We start from the raw sequence: 14,209 nt of genomic DNA on the forward strand, positions 1-14,209 counted from the left end.
AAGAGTTCTCTTTGACTACTTACTGTCCCCCACACCCAGTGGTACCGCTGTACCCCTCTCTGCCTTTGACTTGCTGTGTAACCTTGGGTGTGTTACTTGCCCATTCAGGGTCAATGATGTTGTCATCTGAGCATAAAAAGGTTGGATGCACTAGATAGGGCTTGTGAACTGTGGCTCCCAACCGCAGGGGAGCAGCCTCAAGGCCTACCTTGGGGATGTTGGGAGAGCAGAGAACAAGGCAAAGCTGAGCTTGGGGGCTCTAGACTCCCACCCCTATTCACCTTGCTAAAATCAGAGCCATGTTGCTTTTTATCTGTTTTATATATTGGGGTTGCACATCGGATTCAGTTGGGTGTGGCAAGAGAAATTTTAAACTCAATGGACTAGATATGTTCCTTTTGCACCTGGGGCTCAGTTGCCTTCTGATTGGTCATTAGAGCCATAATGCAAGTAAAATGTTTAGGACCGTGCCCAGCACATAGTGATGATGACAATAATAGCTGCCATTTATTGAGCACCCACTATGTGCCAAGCATCATTCAAAGGCTGTACCTGGGTCAACGCATTTGATTCTCCCAAATCTTCTCAAGAAGATAGTAGTATTATCCTGATTTTACATATAAGGAAACTGAGGCACAGAGAAGTTCAGAAACTTGTCCAAAATCACACATCTTCTGAAAGGTACAATTGGGATTTGAATACAGGTAGTTTGATCTAGGGCCTTTATTCTTAATCAGTACAATTATGGGTTCTCAATGCATATTTAGTTATTTTTGTTATTCCTGTGTTCATTGTTATTTTCATTGGAAAACCATGTTGCCCTCATCTGTGAAATGGGCTGAGTTCCCCTTGCACTGTGATTGGCTCCCTGAGAATTGGATTGTGGCTGGAGAGAGGGTGCATTCCTGCATCAGCAACCAGGCCCGGCAGCATAGTACCCTTGTGTGCCAAATCTGCTGAGGCAAAGCCTACAGTCTGGGGCCACTTCTCAAAACAGTGGGCAGTGGAAAAATGCTGAGTTTGCTAAGAAAATAAAGACTGGTTTGTAAGTGCCGAGCCTAGAAGAAACCAAGCAGCAGAGCCGCTAGGAACTTATACAGTGGCTAGATGTCCCACATGGACCACACCTCTGATGTGATGCATTCAGGCTTCACTGACCCGACCACCAGGAGTGTCCTCCACTCACCTTGCTTAGCCTGCCTTCTTCCCTTTTTGTTCCCTTTAGCTCCTTTTCCGGCCCCCTCTATTTTTCTTTTCCTCTCTCCTCCTTCTCCTTGCTCAGCAAGACTCATAATAACTTGCTAAACCACAGCTCTTGTGTTTCTTATATTTCTACTTTCCTGGGAAATTTTGCAGTGGGTCCCAACCCCTTCACGGGATTGACCCTCCCTCACTGACAACCTTCATCTCTTCTTGGGCCCCACCCACCTTCCCAGGCCACTTCCCTCAACTTGAGCACCCTTGGCCCAGAGGCTTGTCTATTCCTGGGCCTTTACTTGGCCATCAGAGCCACTGACTCTCTGGGCAAGTCCCTCCCCTTTCCTGGGTCTCAGTTTCTCTGTTAAAGGTTGAAAGGGAGTGATCAGACTAAATGGTACTGGAGGGGCTTTCCAGCCCTAATTTCACACTGTTTTACATCTGATCCATTGAGAAAATTGAAGCTCCGTGTCCACTTTCTTCTCTCTTTCTCTCTCTCTCTCTACACACACACACACACACACACACACACACACACACACACACTTATGAAAGCATCAACCAGTTGGGGCCAAAATTTGAGGAAACGGGAGCTGAGGGAGGTAGAGGGTGAGAACAGTAATTGCAGAATTTTTAAAGTGGAGCAGCATTTTGAAAGACAAGAAACTCTAGAACAGTGGTCTCTCTGCTGAGTTTGGCTCCAAATGAAGGTTAGGGAACTGCGTGCCTAGAACCAGGGCAGGAGCAAAGCACTGACCCCTTAGGGTGTGGTGCACCCCTTGGGATTCAGCTCACATCCCTGGCATTCACCACACCTGCCTGTTCTGGACAAGTCATCGGGCGCTGGGGGCAATGGTGATCCGGCTTCACCTGAGTCAGGTTTCTGTTCCCAAGGTGCTTATAGCCAAGTCACAGGGACAAGCATGGAGGTAGAGCACATCTTACAGTTCCCACAGCACTTCCTTTTTTTTTTTTTCTTCATTGCCCCTGACAACAACCTTGTGAGGCAGCAGGAGAGGAATCGCTATCCCACTCTACAGAGCTGAGAGTCAAAGTGGAGACAGAATTCTCCCAAGCTGACCTGAGCAGAGTGGAGGGCTGAGGCACAAACCCAGTGAGGACTCCTGAGAGCCCGTGCTCCGTCCAAGGCATCATGCTCTTGCATTTTCAACAGCTTGACAACAGAAGTTTTCTGGGACACCACAAAAAACTATCTTAACAGTGGCTAATTCTGGAAAGTGGGAGTGAGGGATTATGAAACTTTGGCTCTTCATTTTATATCCAGACACATTTTCTTCAGAGGATGTATTTTATTTCTAATCTATATGTGAAAGGAAATAGCTCCAACACAAGGCACAACATGGTCTATGCTATGAGACAGATACACAGTATGCAGGGGACGTGAAGGGGCAGAGGACAGTACTTGAACTGAGCTTCATAGAATGGGGAAGTTCTAAACAGACTGAGATGGGAGCAAGGGAGTCCCCAAATCCCAGAGGTGCAGCCATCAGCTCTCCAACTCAGCAGCTGTTGTTGGCTTCTGAGGCAACGAACCTACCTAGAAGGAATTCTTCCTGAACAATTAGGTACGTATAGTGGGCAGGGTTTCCTGTTTTCTTTCCTCTTCTCATTTTATTTTGTGAGCTACCTGGGCCAGAGCCCGGGGCCTGGGAAACACCTGCATTGTCCTCCTGCCCCTCACTTGGCCTATGATCACGAATTGCTCTGGGGAGGTCCAGCTGGGCCAGTTCAGCCAGACACAGGCATAGGGAGCCATAGGGACAAGCAGACATAAAAACAGAAGGGGGGCCCTGCCAGGCCTCCCTACACTACTTTTCACTGTTTTGCACTAGGGTTCAGGATTAAGTATCAAACAATCAGGTGACTAGTTTGATCACATTTTTTAAAAATCATAATTTTGGAAAATCAAATCAATCTCCTTTTCCATTAAGGGTCACATGACCATCATGTGTAGGACTGTGAAGGGTCTCAGAGACTATTCTATCCAATCTCCTCATTCTAATGATGAGGAAGTTGGGGCCCAGAAGGTCACCTGCCCAAGGTCACAGAATTTGTACTTTTGCCTTCACTGACAAGTGACCCTTGCTGTGAGCTGGGCTTTCAAGGGGTTCTTTGGCAGACATGAGAAGGCAAGCACATCTGGTCTTTGGAAACCTCAGGTGTATGAAACACATCCGATCCTTCCATCACTCCCCCCCCCCACCCCCGAACTGCCCTCTGGCTTGCATACTGCATCCCGGGAGTGGGGTGGGGCTGCAGGGCCATGATTAGACATGGGCCCTGCCCATTCCAGAGGCCCAGGGGCTCATTCTTGAGAACTCAGCTCCTGCCTTCTTAATCTCAAATCAGACTTTCGGACTGGAGAAAACATCTCCCCCTTCCCTCACCCTACTGTCTGAGCTAGTCACGGTGCTCATTTTATAATCATTTAATAAAACTGTACTTTGTGTATTAGCTGGGAGCTTATAGAGCACTCTCCCTCCCACTATCACACTTCGTTTCCACAACCCAAGAGTTGGGCATTTGCATCCTCATTTTAAAATTCAGAAAACCGCCTGACCTGTGGTGGCGCAGTGGATAAGGTGTCGACCTGGAAATGCTGGGGTCGCCGGTTCGAAACCCTGGGCTTGCCTGGTCAGGGCACATATGGGAGTTGATGATTCCAGCTCCTCCCCCCTGTCTCTCTCTGTCTCTCTCTCCCTCTCTCTCTCCTCTCTAAAATGAATAAATAAAATAAAATAAAATAAAAAAATAAAAAAATTAAAATTCAGAAAACCGAGGGTCAGAAAGGTGATCACACAGCTAATAAGTGACAGAACTCAGACCCAGAGCTGTCTGAATTCTCCAGAAACTGCTCTTTCCAACAGTTGAAGGCTATCTTTTTTGCTTGTTTGTTGGCAAGGATGGGTGGGTGGATGGCAAGGGGTGAAAGGACAGACCAAATAGCTCTTGAGTGCCCTCTTTGAGGTTGGCTCTGCATCAGGCCTGAGGGTGCAGAGAGGAGGGAGACACAGCTTATGCCTCAGGGAGCCCCGTATGTAAATGTATGCTTCTGAAAACTTTGCACCACAGAATCTCCAAATGGCTGAACACTACTCACATGGCCCGAAGGAGCTAGAGAAGTCCATGCAACCAGCAACAAGTGAGAAATTCCTTTGAAGTCTCCAATAGTAGCTTACAATTCATGTGAATTTAGCATGCTTTTTCATACCATATATCTATGCTTGTTTTAATATAAAAATGATGCTTTGCCCCCTGATCTTTTAGGGAAAATGGACCATCCCTAGCAGATACTTTTGAAAACATCTTCCAGGAACACATTCTGCTTACCTCTGGCCCAGAGGGGACAAATAGCCCTGTTTGAGAAGCAAGAGACTGTGGTAAGATTTTGCATTGTGAAGGTGCTTTTACTCTGCAAAACTAACAGTTTGGTAAAGAGGCTATGTGTGCGTGCATGCATGTATGTGACATGTGTGTATGTGTGCCTGTAGAAGTTCTAGGGGTAGCCAGAGCTGTTTTCTTCAGAACCATAGTGTTTTGGTACCCAAATGTCCACACTTCTACTCTGCCGACTAGTTGTGAACAAACCATGGACTGCCACCCAGAAACCACAGCTGGAAAGGAAAAATGGGGTTCTGCAGGCTTTTTCTCCTAAAATACCTTTTGCATTGGCCCTTTTAGTAACTGTGGTTGGGAAACAAGATAACATCCACCTCCCAGTGACAGAGAGCTGAGTGGAGAGAAAACCAGGCAAACTTACAGCAGCAGGTCATGTGGGTGATGGAGTAGTTACCCTGAGAGATATTTAGGGACTGGCAAAGCTTTCCCCTGCTTTTGCTGGCTTTCTTGAGACAAAAAGCATACACTTTGTAAAGCCTGAATGTTGTTCTGCCATTTGTTGGTTCTTTACTTAATTTATGTCTGATTCCTTCTTGATTTTAAACGCAAGTTCTGAGTCCCAGCCTACTTTGATGATCCTCAAGGAAACAAGCAAAGGGGCTGGGCCCTTCTCTTGAGCCATAGGTTAAAGGGAGCAGGGCACCTCTGGGGGCCAGATGTGGTGATAACAGCAGTCAGATCAAAGGATGACAGTCACAAATGGCGCATGGTGGGGAAGGGTTGCAGATTCTGAACCCAACCGCCCTTCCCTCCTTCAGAGTCTCCTTTTGGCCTTTTCCTCTTTCCAAACCTTGGAGGTCATTATGTTTTGTTTTTAATAACAAGGCTGTTCCTTTCCCCTGTGGAATGCACTCCCTGAAATATCATGCTCCGGGGCACGTGGACACAGAGCTGGAAACCTCTGTTCTCAGGAGGTCTACTTTTTATGTTTTCATTTTTCTTCTCAAAAAACGCAAGCCAAACCAGCTCTTCCTGTTTCTGGGTTTGGGATGTGGAAGGTCACCCAGCAGGGACTCTCTAGCAAACAGGTCAGAAGGGACCTTTGAAAGCTGCCCCTTGGCTGCCCTGTGTGGAAGAGGGCTGTCTAAATGGAATTAATCCTATGGAAAGGGGAGGATGATGACAGGGAAAGAAGCGGTGGAGAAGGAGCAGTTCTGCCTCTGACACCAGTTTGATCTCCTTTGCCTTTGCCCTTAGCCCGCCCCTGCCCCATCCCTACCAAAGCCTGGGCACCAGCCAGCTGAGATGCTCATCTTCAGCCATTGCTGACTGCCAATTGTGAGTTGGTTCAGGGAAAAGTCATCAGGTCTGTGAGAAATAATTTCATGAGCTGAAGCTGTTCGCTATAAAGAAGGACAATCTGGGGAGGACATTATAAATGAGTGGTGACTTGGGTTCTAGTGTCATTTTCACCACCAACAAGCTGTCTGTGCAGATTGATCACCTACTTTTCTGGGTGTCAGCTTCCCTTGCAGCAAGAGCATTCGACTGTGTGAGCTACCAGATCCCTTCTATCTCAGGCTTTGGAAAATTCTAAATGCCAGCAGTTTAGTTATTAGGAAGAAGGAACATGTGACTTTCATGAGACATTAAGGGGTGAAAGTCAGGCTGTTGAGTGGAAGTTGTGAGGTAAACTTTGGCTCAGAATTAAAAAGAATGTTCAACTGGGTATAGAGTGGAAAGAGATGCTTGACTGTATCTGGAACATTTGATGTGAGCCCCAGGGGGCAGATAGTAGGAATGGTATAAAAAAGAGCTTGTGGTTGAGTAGTATTCTATTGCATATATGTATCACATCTTTTTTTTTTTTTTTTGTATTTTTCTGAAGCTGGAAACGGGGAGAGACAGTCAGACAGACTCCCGCATGCGCCCGACCGGGATCCACCCGGCACGCCCACCAGGGGGCGACGCTCTGTCCACCAGGGGGCGATGCTCTGCCCCTCCGGGGCGTCGCTCTGTTGCGACCAGAGCCACTCTAGAGCCTGGGGCAGAGGCCAAGGAGCCATCCCCAGCGCCCAGGCCATCCTTGCTCCAATGGAGCCTCGCTGCGGGAGGGGAAGAGAGAGACAGAGAGGAAGAAGAGGGGGAGGGGTGGAGAAGCAGATGGGTGCTTCTCCTGTGTGCCCTGGCCGGGAATCGAACCCGGGACTTCTGCACGCCAGACCGACGCTCTACCACTGAACCAACCAGCCAGGGCCTGTATCACATCTTCTTTATCCAATGCTCTCTCAAGGGACACTTCGGTTGTTTCTATGTCTTGGTCACTGAATGACAACATGATGGACCTTGAGAACATTATACTAAATGAATCAGGAAAAGCTAAGAACTATATGATTTCACACATGGGTGGATATAAAACTGAGAGTCACGAACATAGATAAAAGTGAAGTGGTTACTAGAGGAAAGAGGATGTGGGGGAGGGGTGGGAGAAGGAAATAAAGAGGGACAAATATATGGTGATGAAAAATGATTTGACCTTGGGTGATGGGCACACAACACAATCAACAGTTCAAATGCTATAGAGATGCTCACCTAAAACCTATGCAGTCTTATTGATTAATGTCACCCCAGTGAATTTAATTTCTAAATAAAAGAAAAAAGGAGCTTATTAGCCATTGAGCACTAGATTATAGCAGTGGTCTCCAACATCTACTTTTATATAGCCAACTATAGTCTCCAAATGAAATCTTCATGCAATCTCAAAAAGATAAAGAAATGTGGTTGAATATAGCACCCTTCAACTGTGTTCTGCCTTCACTTCCTTCAAAGAATCTTTAGGAACTCCAGAGTTCCTCATTACCAGGTTTGAAAAACACTGATTAACATCGTCCTTAAGTACCTCGAGATGTAGGGCAATCTCCAAGTTTCAAAGGTTTGGTGGAAATGTGTTCTACATGGATTTGCACCATTGGCTTAAACCATTGGACCCTCAAGGCTCTGTCTCAAAACAGTTTGTCATCTGGAACAAAGCAGGGCTCTTTGTCAATTTGCAATAGCTAGTTCACAGATGAAATAATAGGGAAGAAAGGCTGCTGAGAGGAAGAAGCCACTAATCTGATTACCAGAAGCTCTTCTGCTATGCTATCAAAGATAAAAGACAATCCCTGGCAGATTCATTGGCTATATGAGGCACTGTGCTTAATTCTGGGGGTTACAGGAGTTAGTCAGATGTACCCCTTGTACTCTCAGGAGATAGAGTAAAGAGGCAAATTCAGAAGAGTGTGATGTGTTATAATAGAAATATGCACTAGATCAGTGGTAGTCAACCTGGTCCCTACTGCCCACTAGTGGGCGTTCCAGCTTTTTTATGGTGGGCAGTAGCAGAGCAACCAAAGTATAAATAAAAAGATAGATTTAACTATAGTAAGTTGTTTTATAAAGATTTATTCTGACAAACTTAGTGAAAATCCGACATAAAGTACTTGGTAAGTAATTATTATTATATGTTTTAACTTGCTGTAACTCTGCTTTATAAATTTTATAGAGTTAAGTTACTTCCCTACTTTATAAATCACCATTACTGCCTGACCTGTGGTGGCACAGTGGATAAAGCATCGACCTGGAATGCTGAGGTTGCCAGTTCAAAACCCTGGGCTTGCCCGGTCAAGGCACATATGGGAGTTGAAGCTTCCTGCTCCTCCCCCCTTCTCTCACTCTCTCTCTCTCTCTCTCTCCCTCTCTCTCCTCTAAAATGAATAAATAAATAAAAATAATTTTAAAAATGTATAAATCACCATTACTGTGGAACTGGTGGGCGGTTAGAAAATTTTATTACTAACAGAGATACAAAAGTGGGTGGCAGGTATAAAAAGGTTGACTACCTCTGCACTAGATGAAGAAGGAAGCCAGAGGCCAGCTTGACAGGCCAAGTAAAGGAGCTAGCAAAGACACACCCAGTGCAGAGCCCAATATGAGAATTCATTATACATATAGAAAATAGTGAGTTGTCCTAGGGGGTCTCAGAAACATGGGGATGTGGTAGCAGATGAAGCAATAATGATAGGTTATTTAAGTTGTGAAAGACCTTGAATGCCAATGCAAAGAAGTTGGACTTTGGCCAAAGGTAGGGAGCAATCAAAGGTTTTTGAGCATGGTTAAATTTTTTTCCTTTAAAGAGAGAATTCCAGCAGCAGTGTGAGAGGTGGACTGGAAGGGGAGGCATGGTGGCAGGGCTGCTTATGCCAGAGCTGCTAAGGGCTGAGGTGGAGGGCTGTGGTAGTGCTGGTAGAAAAGGGCAGATTTAGAAAACATTACAGAGAAGTTTCATGGGTATAATTTGGTGACTGGACAGAGAAGTCCAGCTGATTCCCATGATTCTTGCTTGAGTGACTGAGTGGATGATGGTGCTATTAACCAAGAAAGAGAGTCCTGGAGGAGAAGGTATCCAGAAGAATAATGAAGAATTATAATCTTTAGTGTTGAGTGTGAAGTGTTTGTGGACTTTCTGGTGGAAGTGTCTAATAGAACTCCCCAGGTCCTTTCCATACCTGTCAGTCCACCTACAATTTCCACTCCTCCCTGGGCCTGGTAGACAGTCCGTGACTGCCAGCCCTTGCTCTGATCTGCTGGCTTAACCCAGGATGAGCCTCAGAACATTCACCTGATCCGAGTCTGTGAGCCTATGCCTGACTTTCTGTTTTACAGTCCTGCACCAGGAACCTGGGCTTCCCAGCCCCTTTTGAGCACAAAGAAAGCTGTTACATTCTTCCAAAGCTCTGGGAATCTCTCCCCTATCCCAAAGAACATCTTGAAATTGCCCTTTGCACTGACCTCATCCCCTCCTCTCCCTCCTTTCAGTCTGACCCTGGCACAAGCGGGGGTGGGGTGGGGGGTTGAGGATGACACAGTCAATACGGGAGACCTTGGGACATTCTAGTTCAACCTTTTTATTTTTTAGACAAGGAAACTGAGGCCCAGGAGGAGGGATAACTAACTCAAGGTCACAGAAGAAGTTAACATCAGATCTGGGACTAAAGCTTAGAATTCTCAACTCATAGTCCAGTGTTTTTGCCTTGGCGGAATTCACTGTAGATCATGGTTGAAAGATTTCCTGTCTCAAATGATAATCAATTCCAGATACCTCCTAACCAAGTAGATCTTTCTATTATTCCAACTTCCATGTAAAATATCTGTCAAGTGATAGATAAGCTATGCCCTGCAAATGTTCTTCATACAATAACAAATGCTAATTAACTAGATCTGTCAAGAATTAGTGACAAGGATTATTTAATTGTTTTCAAAAGAAAGGAAGTTAACTGTACTGTTATTCTGATGATTTTTATAAGCTCAGCATTTCAGTCTACTGGCCTCCTAAGCCTTGGAAGTTATACCCAATAACAACTTAAATGCATTTAAATTAATGTACTTGTTTCTATATTTTTTTCATTTTAAGCTGGTCTTCCTGTCCCCACATATCTGGCAGGAGGGTCTGGGGTAGCTGATAGGTGGAGTGTGGTGCAAGGCCCAGCCTGCAGCCAGGCTGGAGCCAGAGCTGGTTGGATTGGGGAGCCAGGGTTCTTGTTACAGGCCAACTATTACTCCCCAGGTTACCTCATCCACTTCAGCAGGAGATTAGAGAAGAAATCCTTAAGGGCTCCAGGCAACAAAAGGACATTTGTGCACAGGGAGCAAGGGGCCTAGGGGTAAATACGGTGTAAGGAAAATGGTGGTGGTGGGGGTCAGCAGCCTCCTCACTTCTGCCATCTGCTGGTTAAGCAGAAGTGTGGGGTTTAGAAGTCAAGACATCATGGAGCAGCAAGGTACCTTAGAGGTCATTTCAATCAAACCATTCATTTTATAGTTGGGGACACTAAGATCCAGAGAGGGGAAAGAACAGGTCCAAGGTCATACAGATGGCAAAGGGCAGAGCCAAAATGGAAACCTAGAGCTGCTGATACCCAGCCAAGTGTTCTCACTTGAGGACCTGCGAGGAAGTTCAGGATGGTGGACATTGTATGGAAGGTGGAGACTTCAGAACCTATCTCAATCTCAAGAGTAATTCTCGCTGAACAACACAATATGAGGACTTGGAAAAAGTATGAAGTAATGCAGGGAGCCTGAGACCACCTAGTAAGTCTTGGAGTGAGCCCCAAATGCCTGAACCTTCTTCTGCCCCGCTGGTTCGTGTTATCATAGCCAGCTCTGCTTTTCAAAGCTTGATGTTATTATATGCATGGGATGATTTGGAGTGATATGTTGACATTTTGAATTGTGACTGATATATATTGAACTCAGTATGTATTAGGAAAGATATAACTAGTACCTCAAACCCTAATTTCATAGATATTACAGCTTAGAGTAAGATTATGTTTAAAATTGGGCTGACTTAAACAAAAACAATAGGCATATAATGGCATTGGATGAAGTGATGACAAATATTATGAAGTTGGCTCATATATAAGTGAAATTTGGGAAACATTGTGCTAGTGGATTCTTGGGCCACGATAGCAGGACCATCAAGGATCACTCAGGCCATGGTCTTGTGCCTATATAGCCTTTCGTATGTTGAAACCAGCTGGACATTCTTGATGTTCTCTTATGAAGACAGTGCCCAAGGTTTGCTTTATCAATGAGCCCACTTAGGACCAAAGCAGTAGTGTGTCAGAGAAGCCTCTGATTGATTGATCTTAATAAGAGGAAGATTAGATATGCAAAATTCATGCAATTACCAGCTGTGAGTCAATGTCTTGGCTTTTTCTTCTCTAAAAAGTCCTTGGTTGCTCTTCTCCGCACTCCTGTTCTACTGCGGTAGAACTTACAAAAATGGCATATAAGAATATGACAGGCTCAAGGCACAGATGGAACACTGAGGGTCACAGACAGGAATGTTCTTAAGATCATTGAACCGTGAGAGGCATAGTCATACTGAATCCCAGGTCTCTTGATTCCCAACTAATGCTGATTTCACTGCTGCCCCACACACTTCCTGCTCCACGTTTTCTGCTCCATGTTATACCATCCAATCACCTAAGCCCCTCCCCCTGAGTCAGACAGCGATAGCCACCACTGAAGTCTTGCCTGGCACAACTCACTTTCTTTAGACCTTCTGAACTCATCAAAGACCCAAGAATCTGATAACATTGGTGAACTCAAAGAGGATTTTAGGTGGTTAACAGACAAGAGTAAGAAGACCTTATCTTTGAACTTTTTGGATTTTGAAACACATGAAGGCATTGCTTAGTTCAAATTTTTTTTTAAAAAATTGAGTTCTGCTCCCTCCCTGAGCTAAATCTCAGAATTAATCATATTTATTCAGCACTTTGAATGTACTATCTCTTACGATCCATATAAGAAACCCATGCAATAAATTGTTCCGTTTTATAGATGTGGACACTGATCTAGACAGAGGAAGTTTCTTGTTTGGGCTCACACAGTGGATCACTAATGATATTTGGGCTAAAATCCAGGTCCCTGATTCCCAGTCCCTTGATGCTTCCATAGCCACATCCACCAAGTTCATAATCTGTGCCAGATTGTCCTCAGACCGGCCTGAACCAATGTGTTCACATTTGCCCTTAAATAGACATTTCCAAGCTTTAACCTAAAGAATTAGCACAATCAGTCCCAGCTCAGGTCTGTAGGTGACAATCTCTAAAGCCACAGACCACTGAGCCACCTGGTGCCCACACTTCCAGGATTCAGCATTGGCGACTGAGCCTAGCACAGACATTTTAATGAGGCAACTTGGCAGCTGCAAATACATTCATCTTGGGGGGGGGTCACTATTTCAGGGCTGAGGGGTTTCCTTTTAGCCTTTGCAGCTGGTGTCTCTGAAATGGAGAAGTTTGTTTTTCCCCAAGTATGGGCAGTTCAGATCTTGTGCCCCTAGAAGTCTCTGGTGCAAAGTAGGAACTGTGCTTAAGAAGAAGCCCTGGAATGGTGATGGGGGAGGAGGCGCAGGGGTTATGGAGAAGCAGATGTACGTTGTGTGCTGATCAAAGCAATGTTCCTGCTTCAAAATAGGCCCTCTCTCATCTGCTGTCATGGCAATGCAAATAAACACCTCGCCCTGCTGGCTCTTCTTCCTTTTTAGCAGCCACCACCCAAGAACTAAGGGTCTGAAGGTGGAAAAGTCCTTGGGTGGTCACCAAATACCCTCTCTGCCTCCTGGTAAGAATGTGCCCAAGTCAGTTCCAACTACCTGTGGAGGTCCTCAGGACCTCACAAAGGTCCTTAGCATGCCACTTGTTCATTGGTGTCTTTCTGTTCCACATGACCCCCAATCCTCACTGTCACCTAGAAGCCATGCTCACTTAAGTCACAATCTCATTCTGATTAAAAAAAAAAACTGAAACTCAGGTAATGGCTGAGGCTAGGCTGGAGCCGGAAGGGTGGCCTAGATGACCGCAGCAGAGCCTGGACAATGCCAGGAGCTCAGGCTTTGGCAGTAAATGCACTCCTGGCCAGTATCCTTCATTCTCTTCCAACCCAAAGCTGTCATCTTCCCTTAGATGACTGTGTCCTCTTCAACAAAAGGAAGTTGCTGCCAGAATGAAACCCACTTGTCCACTCTCAAGTAGGACACCACAGGCAGAAGGCAGATAGGCAGCCAGGCTGTCAGGCTCAAAGAAACTGGTTAGACAGTATAAGGAGGAATTCTTTTCTCTCATGGTCACATATATCCCTCAAGTCCTAACTAGGCCTCTTGGTAGCCTTCCAGATACAGCAAGTGATGGGAATACCAAAGATACTGACTCTCAAATGTCAAGTCTCTTTCCTTCACCCTCCACTTACCTGTTCCCTTTCCCTCCCAACTTTAATATACTTCCTAGTGGACAAAAGGCCTCTGAGAACAAGGGAAGCATATGGCTGGCTGCCTCTTACTGGTAGCTCCTCAGGGAAATCCTCTCTCGGCTCCCTAACCAAAGAAAACCCTCCATCCAAAGAATGAAGAAGCTCCAGCATACTCCCTCCCAGCCAAAGGCCAGGACTGAGCAGTCCAGGAAGTGCCCACTGGAGGGAGACAGAGAAGACGTCCTCAGATTTTTGCACCTAGGCCAATGGTTGTCCGGCCCAGGAGCCTGATCAGGCAGCCCGTAGGAGTGCTGAGAAGCTCAGTCCCATTGCCTGCCACTGAGAGTCCCCCTCACACACTTACCGACATTCTTCTGCCCCGTCCGCATCGGGAAGCACTGCAAAGGAAACAGAGAAAAAAATCAAAGCAACGCAGACACCCCAGGCAATAATGTCAGAATTGAAAGTAACTTCGCAGCCAGCAAGTTCAATCTACCCATTTTACAGAAAGACACACTGAGACCCACAGAAACGAAAATGAAGTACAAGCGGAGCAAAGTGAAACCTAAATCCAAGTCTCCTGACTTCCCACACCATAATACTTCCTTCCACTCCACTGGCTACTCCTCTGGTTCACTTCACTCTCACCACATAGAGAGCAGCCCCAAGTCAGGGGCTTAGAGACAAGCTGCACAGTTCACTGTACCATTCCAGGATCTGACAATAAGGACTATAGGACTATCAAAGAATCAGTCAGCACATATCATCCTTGGTATACCACCAGCCAGGTTAAGAGCAAGGTGTCCTGGTGGTAAAAAGAAATATTTAGAATTGGCAAGCTCAAGTTTGGGCCACCTCC

At 45.7% G+C, this 14,209-nt stretch overlaps 1 protein-coding gene across 1 annotated transcript in view; it reads right to left on the reverse strand.

The window, feature by feature from the left end:
- The window catches only part of STARD8 (StAR related lipid transfer domain containing 8), a 63,189-nt gene extending 49,441 nt beyond the window's left edge, over positions 1-13,748 (reverse strand). Inside the window, exon 1 of the mRNA XM_066356359.1 lies at positions 13,715-13,748. Coding sequence (XP_066212456.1) covers positions 13,715-13,739 — 25 coding nt within the window. The 5' untranslated portion in view covers positions 13,740-13,748. The remainder of the gene's footprint in view (positions 1-13,714) is intronic.
- Between the last annotated feature and the right edge of the window lie 461 nt (positions 13,749-14,209).

Source organism: Saccopteryx leptura, chromosome X, assembly GCF_036850995.1.
Source record: "Saccopteryx leptura isolate mSacLep1 chromosome X, mSacLep1_pri_phased_curated, whole genome shotgun sequence".
Taxonomy (NCBI): Eukaryota; Metazoa; Chordata; class Mammalia; order Chiroptera; family Emballonuridae; genus Saccopteryx; species Saccopteryx leptura.